General features: G+C 43.3%; 1 protein-coding gene across 1 annotated transcript in view; it reads left to right on the top strand.

Moving 5' to 3' along the window:
• HGFAC (HGF activator) overlaps positions 1-14,630 on the top strand; it is a 39,009-nt gene extending 24,379 nt beyond the window's left edge. Inside the window, exons 8-14 of the mRNA XM_075261100.1 lie at positions 1,184-1,361; positions 2,932-3,017; positions 3,420-3,651; positions 6,298-6,437; positions 7,666-7,806; positions 12,876-13,024; positions 14,451-14,630. Of these exons, the coding sequence (XP_075117201.1) occupies positions 1,184-1,361; positions 2,932-3,017; positions 3,420-3,651; positions 6,298-6,437; positions 7,666-7,806; positions 12,876-13,024; positions 14,451-14,630 (1,106 nt within the window). The remainder of the gene's footprint in view (positions 1-1,183; positions 1,362-2,931; positions 3,018-3,419; positions 3,652-6,297; positions 6,438-7,665; positions 7,807-12,875; positions 13,025-14,450) is intronic.
• Positions 14,631-16,830: the final 2,200 nt, after the last annotated feature.

The following is a 16,830-nucleotide window of genomic DNA, read 5'->3' as shown; positions in this document are numbered from 1 at the left end:
AAGGGAAGGGGGCGGGCCATGTCAAAAGTTCACCATGGGGCCCTGCCATTCCTAGTTACACCACTGATTATTATTATTATTATTAAAGGGGTTGTCCAGATATACCCTCCTACTTGATCTGACATCAGACATGGAAAGATACAACTCCATGCTGTAAATGCTGGCTTCAAACTTCTAGGCCTCGGGCCGAGGGCAAAGCCGACTGCGTATGCCCGCCGGCCACAAGAAAATGGCCGCTTACAATACTGTGTAAGCGGTCAATTTCTTGTGGCCGGAGGGTATGCGCAGTCGGCTTTGCCCTAGGCCTGAGGCCTAGAAGTTTGAAGCCTGTGCCAGAAGAAGACGCGTGAATAGTACGTTCCTGAAGAAGATGGAGGCAGCGCTGGAGAGTTCTCTTGCAGCATTGGGGACGCCCCCAGTGCTGCCAGAGAACTCATTTGCATACCGACGAAAACCGGGATTTATACCGAATGGTGGCGTAGAGCAGATATCTAAAGGTAGGAGAGGAATAGCCTTTCTTAAGGCTATTCCTTCGTGTAAGTCATAAAAAATTGAGTTTAAATGATAGGATGCCTTTAAGGCTAGGTTCACATCTGCGCCAGGCTCTCTATCGGTCAGGTCCACTGGGGTAAACAAGCAATGGAGAGCCATACCGCTGTTTTAGGGGTTATACACTGACACCGATGGGCCCCATTGATTATAATTGGGTCCACTAAGTTTCCACCATTTTAAAACTGAAACTGGCAGAGAGAAAAGTTCTCCGTGCCGCCGTACTGCCAATTTCCAGTAATGTCCCTCAACGTCTGATATGATGAGAGTATGCCCGGACATCTCCTTTAATCAGGAGTTGTCATCCCTTAAGACTGCTTTGCTTGTATTCCCCATTAAATGATTGCTGGAACAACTCTACATTGCGGAGTCCCTCTGTTATTCCTCCTGGAAATCAACAACTATATTGATTTGTCTTCAATATGGCATAGATCAATAACCTACCCTACATTTCCAGGAGGAATAACAGAGGAACAGAGTTGCTTCTTCCTAGATATTTCTTGGAAAATGCAAATATTTACTAAAATAGACATGTCAGGACCGGGGCACATAAAAATTTTAAAAAATCTTAGTTCTGCTACATCAGTAACGTAAATAACGCAAATTTTTGCTCAATGCCTCTTCTGTGCCCTAGATCCAAAGAAACGCTGCTACGATTACGACAACGCCACCGAATATCGAGGGATCGAGAAGAAAAGTTTGTCAGGCTACAGCTGTCTGCGGTGGGATTCCAATTTATTTCATCGAGAGCTTCACACCCGCACACTGGACGACCATATCCTCAGAGGTTTAGGATCCCACTCATACTGCAGGTATGTAATATGGCCGCTTTGAGCGCTAATAAAATCGTATCATAACCTGATGGGATTTGGTACGGTATTGCCGCAACGACAAGGATTTCGCCAGAGCTGGCACTACCAGGGATACGGTATTTAACCCATTGAGTGCTGGAGCCTGTGCTACTCCTCAGGGGCATAACTTGCAGATCCAGGACTCCCATGCAGAATTTTTTTTAGCCGGTATGTATTATAAGATGACATGGTTGTACATGGTTTGCGTCTGTCGTCTGTGATTACTGGTTGAGCATTGCCAGCAATGACCAGAAGGTGGCACTATTATGCAATTCACAAAACCTCCCTAAGGCTTGCTGGCATATTAAATATGACATGTAAATCCATCACACAGGCCGGGGATGATGCCTAATTATTTGCATGTATTAATTCATTCAGCTGTTACATAATGTAAATGTGAGCACTGCCGGCCTGCCCCATAGTGTTACCCCGAGAGCCGGCGAACAAACGCTTTAGTTGAAGGCTTTTATGTCAGGATTTTATGGACACCAGATAATCATGTCATTAAGTTTTAATGAATACACTGACTACAATGTAAAAACGGCATATACACTCATTGTCAACGGGACATATACCGCACCAAGGAGGAGTTGTTGGAATGGAATAATGATATGGAGTGTAAGGAGAAGTTTATTAGGTTTAGGAGACTCTAGTGCCCTAATTGGCCACCTCTAGCTTGGGCATGGAGGTATACGGGTTGTATATGGTATCCTGCGGCACATTTGCAGACAGATGTTGCAGCTAGTAGATTCTTCACACTTGTACATGTCTGAAGCTGTGGTCCTAGCCAGTCCCATAAATGTTGCTCTCAGAGTCTGTCAACTGGGTAAAATGTCTTCAAGTGCGCCGTAGAGGCAAATCTACGTAGAGATGAGCGAATACTGTTCGGATCAGCTGTTCCGAACAGCACGCTCCCATAGAAATGAATGGAAGCACCTGGCACGTACACTTTGCCGGAGGCTGGTCGCCGTGCCAGGTGCTTCCATTCATTTCTATGGGAGCGTGCTGTTCGGAACGGCTGATCCGAACAGTGTTTGCTCATCTCTAAAATCTAGCAATATCTTATCAAGAGGTACACTAGCCAAAAGCAGCCTCTGAGAGTCTTTTTATCAGGCAACAGAGGGAAAAACTTTTATCTTGTGGAAAGACCACACCAATAATAATTTACATATCTGCCAGAGACACAACTGCATGTACCTGAGAACAAGGTTCCTTTGTACCCCTAGCCCAATGGAGTGGGGTTTGCACGAGCATGCTGCTACTCCATTCAACTGTATACCGTAGAAGGTCTGGGAAAAGCAGAGCACTGTAGTCAGCTTCTCTCCAACTGTCCCATAGAGATGAATGGAGTGGCAGTGCCCCATATTCTCATGATGGGTGGGACCCCCAACTGCAGACTGCAATAGAACTGAGACTTTGGAGAAGATATAGCTCCATAGATGCCTATACATACGTCTTCTTATATGCTACACATCTCAAGTGAAAGAAAACCTGATTATGTACAGATAAGTGATATATAACTATTTTTTAGGAGTCCGGATGATTCTACCACTCCCTGGTGTTATGTCATGAAGCAGAACCATATGTCATGGGAAGATTGTCCAATTCCTATATGCAGTAAGTGATCAAGCTGTAAAATCTTCTTCGGACTTACCTTCTCAATTGTAAGCTTTGGCCACATACCCCACTTGCTTCGCAATGTTTGCCTTGACACATCCAGTGGATATGCCAAAAATATCTGAACACCTTTTTCTTTCCCTTTACACAAAAATACATCTAAATTATAAAATTCTTCCCACCGATAGCCACCACTAGGGGGAGCTTAGAGGTTTACCCCATGCTTTAAACTCCCCCTCAAGGTGGCGGGACGTAGGTAAAATTTGATCACTTCAATCCATGTTTATGAAGAGATTTGGGGTTCTGAATTAGAAAGTGGAGTTCAAAAATATCTTTGAATGTTCAATAAAAAATAATTTATTAAGAATGACTTCTATACAAATAATCCTATATATTTTATAGGTGACAAAGCAAGGAGAATTGTACTTCATGATGAAAATGTTGCCTCAAAACCTAAATGTGGGCAAAAACATGAGAAGCGTGTGGTGGCAAGAGGACGAATCCTGGGTGGTCTGTCTGCTCTTCCTGGTTCTCACCCATGGCTGGCAGCCATATACATTGGAGATGTATTCTGTGCCGGCAGCCTGGTAATGCCCTGCTGGGTTGTCTCAGCTGCCCACTGCTTCGCTGACAGGTACGTTGTAAGGTTTTGTCTTTTCCTGAAGGTCTAGTGAATTGGTAAAGCCTACCCAGAATGATAGCTTGACCTTCCTCTACCCGGGGTAAAGATTTAGCATTCAGTATCTGGATATCCTGACCAAGGCTGAGACACCTGATGGCAACTTCAAAGCACATGCCTCCATCTGCCTCCCCCTATCTACATCCTTGGCCTACCGGAGTGTTCCCGTTACAGAATCGAGCTGAATACCAGATGACACTCCATTGGGCCCAAGCTGTAATACAGTAATGGTCCAGCAGAAGGCACTGACATTTGAAGGGCACTATGATCTATTTCCTGGGGGATGTTAGACAGTGGACTCCAAGAAACCCCTTTCCAAACCTGTGCATGGACCATAGAAAATTAGTCACATTTAACTATCAGATCTGTGGTAGCCGCGGTGGCCCGGGACATTATGGGGTCTGGCGACAGCCGCTACCACTGCAAATTTTATTTTATTTTTTTAAATACGACATTCCAGCAGGTAACGGGCCCTCCAGCAGTTAATGGGCCCTATTTACTTACCGATCCTGGCTCCTGCTCACGGCCGCCGACGCTTCCCCTTCTGTGGATGTTGCTGTGAGCAGGAGCTGGGATCGGTAAGTAAGGTCGCGGGCCCACGAACCCCACAGACACTATCATTATAGTCGGGGGTCTTTTCAGTGATCGGAAGGCCAGGAGTGGTGAGGGAACATAAAAAAATGCTGTTACTTACCTCTCCTGGCTCCGGAAGGCTCCAAGCCTACTTGGTGACGTCACAGACGTCATGTGGGCTGGGGCTTGTGACGTCTCTTCCATCTTTGAAGATGGCTGACATAATCAGGGAGTGCGCTGGAGCCCAGGAGAGGTAAGTAATAGTGTTTTTTATGTTTGTATTTTTCCCTTGGTCTCCGATTATTATACTCTGGGGTCTGAAGAGACCCACTTCAAAAGTTTGCCACGAGGTCCCGCTATTCCTAGTTACACCACTGATCTGATGATTGCTTCCTCTTTCACTGCTGTCAGTTAACTAAGCTCCTCCCAGTCATGTGACAGTTAAGCTCCACCCAGACATTTTAAAAAATGCCACTTAGAGAGAATTAGAGCTAAAATTATTGTTAAAAAAGAATTAGTACAATTTTTTAAGGCTGGTTTACTCACTGGTTTCTTATAGAAGGCATCAGTTGAAATTTTTTTGATAACTGAATTTTTCCTTTAAATTTACATTTCTTCTGGTCTTTACGGTTTTTTAGCATGTTGTGGAAAATTGTGGTTATCAGTATTTTTTTTGTTAATAACATCTTCTAATAGGCAGGTAGCTCTTACGAATGCATGCGGTCACTGTTCTACTTCGTGGAGTCTGTGTAACGTTTACCAGCGGACTAAATAAAGCGAGTAACTAGCGCTCATATTCTTTCTATAATGCCGCCTGGTACTCGGCTCTTTATAGTTTTTTACATAATTGAAAGTGACTGTGTGAGACCGACTGTGTAGATAAAACTGCAGCGGGAATGAGAAGAGCTGCAATGGGTAATGTCTTTGTTATCTGCACTGATTCAGACTCGAGAAAAACCTATTTCCTCAATACACTGGCAGATAATGTAGTCAATTTGCATTTAGGATAATCTACCAGTAAAACTTCCCAAAGTACAGATTTCCCTTAAAAAGTTTGATATGACATTATATCATGTTATTCATCATATTACAGAGGTGCGCATCATATATTGGCAGAAAGGGGTTCTTATAAGCACTGCAGAATTTAATAGGGGTCAGTGGTGTAGCTATAGGGGGTACAGAGGTAGCAGTCACTACCGGGCCCTGGATCCTAAGGGGGCCCCAAAGGTCCCTCCGCCACATAAAACATAGCGCTATTTTAAGTGGCACAAGGTAGTTACAGATTTTGCATCGGGGTTAAGAGGTCACATAAGGGCTATCTTTACAGTGGGACCACCGTACATGGTCTCTTCCTTTCTGGGGTGCAAAACAGGAGAGAAAGGGACCACCAATCTCCTGGTAGGTTGATGTCCTCAAATTGGAATGGGGATATTTCAGATGGCAATAACCCTTTAAAGTTTTCTGACAACCCTTGGGATCTGACAGTTCAGACCTAGAAAGGTTGTATAGCCCATCTAATACTGGTTGGCCTCATTTTCCAGAACCGGCGACACTATCGTCCATGGACCATGTCTGGTATAGCAGCTTAGTCTTAGTGATACGAATTGGATTGAGTTGCAATACCAAGAGCATCCCATAAACAAGTGTGGCACTGTTTTTGAAAAATTAAGGAGACCATTTTTTTCAATCTTGGGCAACCTCCTTAACCATGGCTTGGAGGTGGGCTGTCCAATCATGTTGAATCCCTCACTTTAAGTGTTTCCCAACTGGTGCCCCAAAAACCAACAAAAACCTAAACACTTTCCCAGCCACATTTTTGTAGAAAGTCTTATAGAGTGAACAAGAGGCTCCTCAACTCTGGAAATCTCTGGCCAATGGTGGGATAATTCGATACATCACTTGGCTTCGCTTCTCCTTCCTTGCATTGTCTTAGGAGTCTAAATCCATCATCTATGTAACTGAAATCTTAAAGGATATAAATCTCTTTCATGAAAAAATTTCTAAGCCCTTTTATGATTCCATTTTCAGCCCCCGGAAAACAAGTATAAGAGTAGTTCTGGGACAACAATTCTTCAATAGAACGACGGATGTCACTCAGACTCTTGAAATTGACAGATATATATTTCATCCTGATTATTCAGTGTATAAACGCAATGAACATGACATCGGTGAGTAACAATATCTCATATACCTAATAAAGGTATTATTTTTTTGTCAAGTTTTTCAAGTTTGGAGTTGGAGGTTACACTCAGGCCAAGGTGTCTACAGACCCTCAATGGCCCCTCCGCCACAGTATTATATGATGAAGGCCACATGGCGACCTTCACAGATTTTGCCGTTGGACCCAAAGTTTTCCTATTTCCCCTTTGTTTCTAGGGAACATCAACTGCCAAAATTTACTGGAATCTACATGGCCAAAAATCACAGATCAGACATCTCAAGTTTAGATTTCTTTTTTTTTTAGTTCTATGATATCAGTTCCATGATGCTCCAGCACAGAATCACATGAGCATCTAGAGCCAGTACCATCTTTGCCTGCTGGAAGGATAGTGTAATGATACTTATCTATATATACTGCTACAAAAATAAGAGACCATAAGCATACAGTTAATAAAGCTGAACTGTTATCATCATCATCTTCAATATGACGGTGTGGCAGGAGCCAGTCTAATCATCAGCAGTAGATAGAGATAGGACTTTGTGTTCTCCTGTGGAAAATCTAGGTGGAACAATCCATGCAATTGCATCCTACAGAAAGATATTGTGACCGAGTGGTTAAAAGTAGGGGCTCCTTGGCCTGGCTAAGTAGGTGGCATTGCCTCGGCACTGGGATCCTGCCACTTCCTATGACTGTTGTATTAAGCATTACCTCCAGGCAGAATGGGGTTAAGGATTACATATAGGAGAGACATATTTATTCACTAGTTGGACCATATTGGAACAACAAATGCCAAGGTAAAGGGTGTGTTAGCCCACTGGACCACTCAGCTAACACTCCAGAAGCTCAGGTAGCGCCACCTACTGGATCCTCACCTTACTAGGGAGAACCTACTTTTAACCATAGCATCAAGTGACTAAGAAGGTGACCGCTGAGGAGTATAGAAAGGTAACCATGTAATTCTCAGAGGGCTCACCATGAGATCACATGACACAATCAAAGGATCCACTAAATTTTTACAGATAGAAATGAATACGCACCTATATTATAATACTCAATAAATTATATACAGTATATTGGTGGTATAATTCCAAAATGAATTACAATTTCTTACTGGAGTGTTGCCTTAAGTTTTCACTTTTGGCTAGGGATGCACTATGATTCTGTGTAATATGTGAATTTCCTTCTGAGACGTTACTTGGCTCATATTATATTTCCCTGGCGTCATTTTTTTCTAGTATTAATAAAACTGAAGAAAAAAGATGGCTATTGTGCAAAGAAGACACCATTTGTCCAGACAATCTGTCTACCGGAGGAGGGGATCACATTTGAAGAAGGATACAAATGTGATCTATCTGGATGGGGTCGTATGAATGAAGGTATAGTACATTACTTTCTATACAGTAATAGCTATATTATATGGGCTTTAGCGTACACACAATGGAGGTTTCCAACCCTTGTGAGCAATGTTCCATTTACAGTGATGGCCAGGAGTCGCATTTGAGAAAATCAATGTGGAATGACAAGAAATCTTGAAACTGGAAATATTTGCTAAGAAATATCTTAGTGTTAAAGAGGATCTGTCACCTGTATATGCTGCCCTGAGTTCAGTATAGACCACTGTGCATCTGCTATATGGTTTGGGTCCCACATGTAATGCACACAATAGCTTGTGTTCGGATACAGTCATGGTTCCACTCCGGACTGCCTTGGAAAGACATCGCTCTAACATGCTACTACTGTGGTCACATCGGAGTTCCAGATGGAAGACCTGAAGGTGGGGGAAAACCTCCTTCTTATATGAAACTTTCCTTCCTAGCATGACCAGACAGTATTGGCCATAGCAGATGAAGGCTGTACTGTGAGTGGCATGAAAAGGACACCGCCTGCGGCACAACCAATAGGCACAACTGGGTTCCACCAGTTTAGAAGAATCATTGCCCCGAAAAAATGGTAGAATGATGTGGTGAGCAGCAAAGCAGTAGCGTGAGACACGAATCATCACCCACAAATAAAGAGGACCATTCCCATCCTCTGGCAATGGCAGTATTATATACCGCTAGAAAGCTGACAGTGCTCTGAATTTAGGTGTTAGAGATATCAGTGCTGTTAATTTTCGACACCGATATCCCATCACTGTCAGCAGGGCGGACCTTACAGCCTAGTGTCATCGCTGGACGGAGAGGAATGCCCCCTGACAGCGCTCTTCCATAACCTTGCACTGTCAGGAAGGGTGTTCCTCACAGCCCAGTGATGACGCTGAGCTTTAAAGGGGTATTCCCACGTCGCATACTCACCAGTCTTCGATGCTGTAAATTCTTCTTTCTTCCGGCTTTGTTGCGTCATTGGTGGGCGGGGTTACATATGCAAATCCAGTGGCGAGAAGTCGTCGCTTCTATGCCGCTGGCCCTGCGTGTGTGTTCCCGATGCAGATAGGCATCGGACGTACAGCCTTCACAATGCAATTTAGACCCGGCATCTGCTGTAATAGAGAGGCGGATGCCGGGGAGTGTGCCGGCACAGGTGCCTGCAACATCGCTACGCTCCTGCCCTGCATGAAGCCAGCAGCGGCAGGAGTGATGCTGCTATTCCACTCCTCTGCCCCCCCTGCCCTCCGGAATAGCAGCATCGCTCCTGCCGCTGCTGGCTTCATGCAGGGCAGGAGCGTAGCGATGTTGCAGGCACCTGTGCCGGCGTCTACACTCCCCAGCATCCGCCTCTCTATTACAGTGGATGCCGGGTCTGTATTGGCGGCCCCTTCCCCCCCCCCAAGTGTAAACTACCCCCCCCCCTCCAGGCTCGCTCCCATCCACTTAGCCCCTCCTCCCTCCCCCCTGAGAGCAGCAGATACATCACTTGACTTTTGACCAGATAAGTCAAGGGATGTGTCAACAGAGAAATTAATAAAGTAATATAGTGGACAAACAAAGCAGTTTTGCTGAAGCAGTGTATTTAGGAAAAGTCTTACATTCACATTAACAAGCAGTATAGATAGGATCCTTGTGATGGGACAACCCCTTTAAGGCCTGCCCTTCTGACACTGGATGGATATTGGTACTATTAGTATCACTGGCACCAGGGTGAATACCGGCAAAGCTGACACTCCATTGAATTCAGCGCACTGAATAAGGATACTTTGTTTCCTAGATATTTCCTACTTCTTCTGTAGCCACTACTAGGCTTGGCTCAACATAACACAGCAAAATCTGCAACGTAAAAAGCCTTAGGCCGGGGCCCCACGTGGCCTAAAAGTGTTTATTCTTATACATTTCTGGAAAAATGTTCTTTAGCGATTATAGGTTCTTTACAAGTGAACAAAATTCAAGTACGGAATTTGCAATTGTGTTTCCACTTTGAATAGCAGTCATCCAGCTCCGTGCCGCTCCTAAGTGTCAGAGCGCCATTGAAAAGGCTTTGTATATTTGTACTGCACATTTGGTAATAGGGGCACAAAAGGATTCCCACTGGAAGTCTTGACCAGTGTGAGGATTTCTCATTAGACATGCTTGGCTTCTGGCTGTAAGTAGCAAAGGACCAGAGACGGCTCTTTCGCTGCACAGCGTGAATGTTACACAGATTTTCTTTCATGGATACAAGATTTTACGGAAAGAATAAGAAAATCCCCCGCTGTAAGGGAGGGAAGGCGTGCTCGCAACCAATCCATTCACCCTGCCAAAATACCTAGAAAACCTCGATTCTCATTTTGTAATTTATTTGTAATCCACTTGTTCAGCTATAAAAATGTTACTCTGGCATTGCATGCAGGACTCTGCCAAGGACTATAGGGGGCTTCAGACAATGCATGTATGAGAGAACTGTCCTGCTTTCAAAGGGAGTCTATCACGAGAACCCAGCATATCAACCCAGCCCTGCAGATAGATAGTTTAAGGTCACCAGAAACAGCATATCACCCCAGCCCTGTAGATAGATGGGTTAGGCTCACCAGAAACAGCATATCAACCCAGCCAGCAGATAGATAGGTTAGGGTCACCAGAACCAGCATATCAACCCCGCCCTGCAGATAGGTTAGGCTCACCAGAACCCAGAATATCAACCCAGCCCTGCAGATAGATAGTTTAGGTTCACCAGAACCCAGTATATCAATCCAGCCAGCAGATAGATAGGTTAGTGTCACCAGAACCAGCATATCAACCCCGCCCTGCAGATAGGTTAGGGTCACCAGAACCCAGCATATCAACTTAACCAGAAGATAGATAGGTTACTGTCACCAGAACCCAGCATATCAACCCAGCTCAGCAGATAGATAGGTTAGGGCAGGGGTAGGGAACCTTCGGCTCTCCAGCTGCTGTGAAACTACAACTCCCAGCATGTTCCACTCACTTCCATGGGAGTTCCAAGAACAGCAGAGTAAGAATGCATGCTGCTAGTTGTAGTTTTGCAACAGCTGGAGAGCCGTACGTTCCCTACCCCTGGGTTAGGTTCACCAGAACCAGTATATCAATCCAGCCTGAAGATAGATAGGTTACTGTCACCAGAACCAGCATATCACCCCAGCCCTGCAGATAGATAGGTTAGGATCACCTGCATCAAGCTGTGTTTACCTCCCTAGAATTGGTGTCTCCATTGCTGAAATATGGGCATTTTGGTCAACATACAAATGAGCACTTTGGAGCAATGCTTTCCTATTTGGAGCAATAGCAATGCCCATGACCAGCGTTAGGGTAGGGTAAACTGGGCAAGTGTCCTTGGTCCCACTAGTACTACTAAGAGGGCCCACTACCAGTTGCATACTACTCCTACTTTGGATATAGTAGACCAAGAAAAGAAGACATGAGCAGCAGCTGCAGTCCCCGTACCACCTGCCTGTGCAGCCTAAAGAACATTCTCCGCTTCCTCCTCCTCCTCACACACAGAAGTAACTGGCTGTGTAGAGGATGTGTGCAGGGACGGTATTGCTATCAGTACTGACATTCAGCAACATGTTTATCCTACAGCTCTGCACCCAGAGTCTATGTGTCTTCTTGTATAAAATGAGTATATTGAATAGTTATGTGTGCATTATGTAAATTTGTTTGCAGTGTGTTTGCTGTATCCTGAGTAACCATGTTCATATATAGGTATGCATATGTGTGTGTGAGTATCTCTATCTATCTATCTATCTATCTATCTATCTATCTATCTATCTATCTATCTATCTATCGTATCTATCTATCTATCGTATCTATTATCTATCTATCTATCTATCTATCTATCTATCTATCTATCTATCTATCTATCTATCTATCTATCGTATCTATCTATCTATCGTATCTATTATCTATCTATCTATCTATCTATCTATCTATCTATCTATCTATCTCCTATCTATCTATCTATCTATCTATCTATCTATCTATCTATCTATCTATCGTATCTATTATCTATCTATCTATCTATCTATCTATCTATCTATCTATCTATCTATCTATCTATCTATCGTATCTATCTATCTATCTATCTATCTATCTATCTATCTATCTATCTATCTATCTATCATCTATCTATCTATCTATCTATCTATCTATCTATCGTATCTATTATCTATCTATCTATCTATCTATCTATCTGTCTGTCTGTCTGTCTGTCTGTCTGTCTGTCTATCTATCTATCTATCTATCTATCTATCTATCTATCTATCTATCTATCTATCTATCTACTGTATCTATCCACACCATTCAGCTACCTTTGTCGGTCCCGTGGCAATATAGGACTTATCTGCGATTCAAATGGGAGAGCTCAGACCCTTTTTAGTGGTTGGTGGTCCCAGTGGTGGCACTCGGGCTGATCAGACACACATCACCTATACTGTGATAAGCTATGATTATAGGAAAGCCCTTCAGTGTATGAAGACGTACATGCAGAGGATTCGTGCGGACTTGTGGGCGGCTGATCTGCATTGTACAGTATCAGCAAAGTGGATGAGAATTATACTAATCTCATCTGTACATTGCACAAATTGTACTGTGGAGCAGAGTTTCTTATGGTGCAGGTTTTCACCCTTTGAATGCTACAACAAAAGCCACCTCAAATCAAGTATTTATTGTTGTCGAGATGTTTACGAAAATCCACTGCTGATTTCCTGCAAAGGAATATCAACTGCGGCCATCATCGTCCTGTGTGGAAGTACTCCGTAGTGTACAAAACAGTGGGGATGGAAGATAATATGTAGATAACTAAGGCAAGGTTCATATCTGCACTGGGCTCTCTTTCGTTCCACTGACTAGAGAAACCAAACAATGAAGACTAAAAAGGGGACACGTATAACTGCTCACTAGACAATGCACAAATGCTGCCCAGCATGTAAAACATGATTCCTCCTAAGCCAGGAACGAAGGGGAGAGCAGGGAGCAGTAGGGATAAAATATATGTAATGTGCTCTACTATCAGGAGGGGTGATAAACATGTGTCAACCTAATCCTCATGTACAGAATTTTATTATACTTTCTAGATGACACCGATTATGCCACCGTTCTACAAGAAGCTATTGTGCCGATAGTGTCTGACAATAAATGCAGCAGTCCTGAAGTCTATGGATCTGAACTGACTGAAAACATGTTTTGTGCCGGCTACTTTGATTGTGACATAGATGCTTGTCAGGTGAGGTGCAAATGTTTTTTGGGGAGAAGAGGGTGACAGATAATCAATATGGATGGCTTATGTTGCTACAGAACCCCTGTAACCTACAATTTCATTGTAATACCCAAGAACAAAGTCTCCATTTTTATTCTACTGTGTCTTCCATACTTAGCTAGTATAATGGCTTACTATGAGAACAATAGTAAGCACTTTTTATGACTGAGAAGCAAAATTTCACATTCTTGTCATGTAGAGGACCAGCTGTGTGCATAGTGCACCAAAAAATATTTTTTTATACCATGCCCCCATTTGCATGCATGTACTGGTCAAAAAGTCTGGACAAAATATATTGCACTCCTCCATATTTTAGGGCTACTCCTCACACTGTAATGCCTTCATAGTGCCCCCATACAGTATAAAGCCACCTTAGTGGTCACCACACTGTATAATGGCACTCACTGAGTATAATGTTCCCTTTCATGGTACCCACAGAGTATAATGCCCCTGTAGTGCCTCCACAGCATATAATGCCCCTGTAGTGCCCTCAAACAATATAATGTCCCCTTAGTGGTCCCCACACAATGTAATGCCCCCACAGAGTATAATGGACTCTTTAGTGGCACAGAGTACCGTATAATGTCCGCATAGTGCCCCCACAGAGTATAATACTCCCATTGTGTCCTCTATTGTGTATAATGCCCGAATACTGCTCTCACAATATATAATGGCCCCATGGAGTCCCCAAAAAGTATAATGCCTCCCAAGTACACCTAAAGAATATAAAGCCTCCAAAGACTTTATTGCCTCCATAGTGCCCCACACACAGTATAATCCCTCCATAGTGCTCCCTCTCCCATACAGTATAATGCCCCCATAAGAAGGAACTGAAGGAGGAAAGAAATCATGGAGCAGTTAATATTGGAATTTACCTATTGGAATAATCCAATAAGTAGCAGTGATTTAAGCAAAAAAAAGAAGAGGTACCAGTCGGACACTGCCTGGGACAAATATATGTCAGGATTGGCCCTAAAAATAAGGACAGTCCCAACAAAATTGGGAAAGTCGGTAAGCATGCTTGACTCATCAAAGAACATTGATCTATACCAGTGTTTAGCTGTATTCTCTTGGAAAACCTAGCAGTAACTGTTTAATTCTGCGGCACCGAAGCGCCACCCAAAGGGAAAAATAAGCATTACACTGTATGCATTCGAACCAATAGGTTATCTGCGTATTGTATTGCAGGACAGGCCCTTTGGAGTGAAAGACGCTCTAACGGCTCTTTATTTTGGCCGAGAAATGGGGATCCTGATCAGAAGAACTGCCCCAATATTAATATTAATTCAGAATTTATGCCCACAGGAAGACATATCTACAACCATATATTCTATCTGTATAGCTTCAGAACATTCTGCATTGGAGTTTCAGAGACTCTCTTTCTCTCTTTTAGGGTGACTCGGGAGGGCCCCTTGCCTGCCAGCGGGATAAGATCTCTTACCTGTACGGAATTATCAGCTGGGGTGAAGGATGTGGCCGGCTCAACAAACCCGGAGTGTATACCAAAGTGTCCAACTATGTTGAGTGGATCAACAGCAAAATTATGCCCAAAAGAACTGATAAGAAGCGATAGTCACGCCTCTCCTGAGGATCAGCAGCAAGATACAGAATAATAATTTAGTTCAATATAGAATATCGCAATGGTTGGCATAAGTGATGGCCAAGTCAATTTTTTAATTTGTTCTTTTTAGTATTTTTGCCACTCTTCGATTTCACTATGGCGTGTGCACACAACGCGTTTCAGGAATATAATTTAAAGGGAACCCGGGTGACACTGAACGATCCACTGGGGTTTAGTGTCTCATATAGCCTTGTTATGAAGCTGTCTTAAACCTTTCTACCTACCTAGAGATGAGTTTAAGGAATCACATAAGACTCATCTCTGGTGCTCCCGGCACCTGCTTAGTCGTCCTGGAAAGTTGGGGGCATACACCTTGACTTCACTGCGCATGTACCTGAGATCTAGTGCATGTGCAGTGAAGGTGAAGTGTACTGCACATGCACAGGGAGAACAATGCAAGGTAAGTGTAAAGAAGGATAGCTTTACAATGGTTTATTTGGGATACTGAACCCCCTGGTCCTTAAATAGATTAATGGTTTAGTTGACAAAATCTCCCTGACAGGTTCCCTTTAAAGCTCCTGGATCCAATACAAAATCTGTTACCAGGTCCCCCATCACACATGATTGGTAGTATTGTTCTTTGCCTATGTTGTAGTGACCTTTTGGGTTCCCTCAGGCCCAAGGGTTTAATTGTATTTTAACTAGAGATGAGCGAGTAGTATTCGAAATGGTAGTTTTGAATAGCACGCACCCATAGCAATGAATAGAGCCGGCCGGCACGTAGACGGGGCCGGCGTCCTGCCGCTTAACCCCCTGCGTGCCGGCTGCGTCCATTCATTCCTATGGGTGCGTTCTATTCGAAACTTCCGTTTCGAATAGTACTCGCTCATCTCTAATTTTAACCCTTTAATCTCCCATACATAAACAACTGACACATTATTTTGCTCACAATGTCACTTTCTGACCCTAGTTCTGGTGATCGGGGGAATCCCACCCATGGGTCCTCTGGCGGTCATACATTTATCGTATAGACGTTGTAGCAATTGGTAGGAAAAACCCTTTAAGCTTCATCCATGAGGCCGAGCAGCCCTTGTACTGGTAACATTCTATATATAAAACGGAGGTTGTCACAGCTCCGCCTCTTTTATCAGTATACTGTATTTGCAATAAATAATATATATACTCCAGCAGATGATAACCTAAAAACTTGGGGTATAATTATTTCAGATTCTGTCATTTGATTGCTTCCAAGCATCTGAAAATCCCCCCCCCAAAAAAAAGAAGTAATAAACCATAATAAACTAATAAAACTGCTGAGTCAGTGACAATTTTTTATTGATTTTTTTTTAAAATATATCCGTATAATAAAAAATAAGAGATAGCAAACTTATCTTCAGCAGCCAGCGCCAGGTAGCTGCTGCCAAGGCAAGTATAATGATGGTTAGCAAACTCAACAAGAAATTTGCAAAAAAGTTTATCGACAGCAAAATAGACCCTTCTAATATGTTTTTCACCTATGACCATACCAAGCTTTCAATAGAAGATAAACCAGGCACACAATCCAAAGAATAAAACAAACAAAGCGCCTTGTTTACCTCAATCTGAAATCCTATAATCGTGTAAAAAGATCAGGGTTAATCTCCTGTTTTATTCTTGGGGAGGAACTTGGCCAAGGGCTGTATAGGGAAGCTCTTGCTCTAGCCAGTTGTCTTACATCCAGACACCGTACAGGAGTTCCTGAGCTAGGATGAAGAACATTCATACCCTTTTTAGACATCTGACTGGTGTCAGACCCCCACTGATCTACTATTACATTATAATATATTATATACATTATTATAGTCAGTGGCGTAACTAGTCTTTTGGGCCCTGGTGTAAACTTTTGTCCGGAGCCCCCTACCTCCTTCCTACAGTGAATTCTTTTAGGGTACTGCAGCGGTATCTCAGATACTTGAAAGGGATTTAGCTTTAGTACCCTCAACTGCGGTGAGTGAGCAGTGCAGCACCTGGCATATAAACAGTACCGGGAGCTGCGTGCTGTGGGAAACAGCTGATCTGCAGTGTAAGAGATGTAAGAAATCAGTGGGAGTCCTGCACCCAGGGCTTTGATGATAGTGTAGTGCTTTTGTGAACGCCATGACCCCTTCACTATTTACATTGAACAGTTTCTGTTTTGTAATCACCAAACAATGTTATTACAGTCTGTAATAAT

The sequence above is a fragment of the Leptodactylus fuscus genome, chromosome 1 (genome assembly GCF_031893055.1).
Source record: "Leptodactylus fuscus isolate aLepFus1 chromosome 1, aLepFus1.hap2, whole genome shotgun sequence".
In the NCBI taxonomy this organism is placed as follows: domain Eukaryota; kingdom Metazoa; phylum Chordata; class Amphibia; order Anura; family Leptodactylidae; genus Leptodactylus; species Leptodactylus fuscus.
This window is presented reverse-complemented; position numbering and strand designations above follow the sequence as displayed.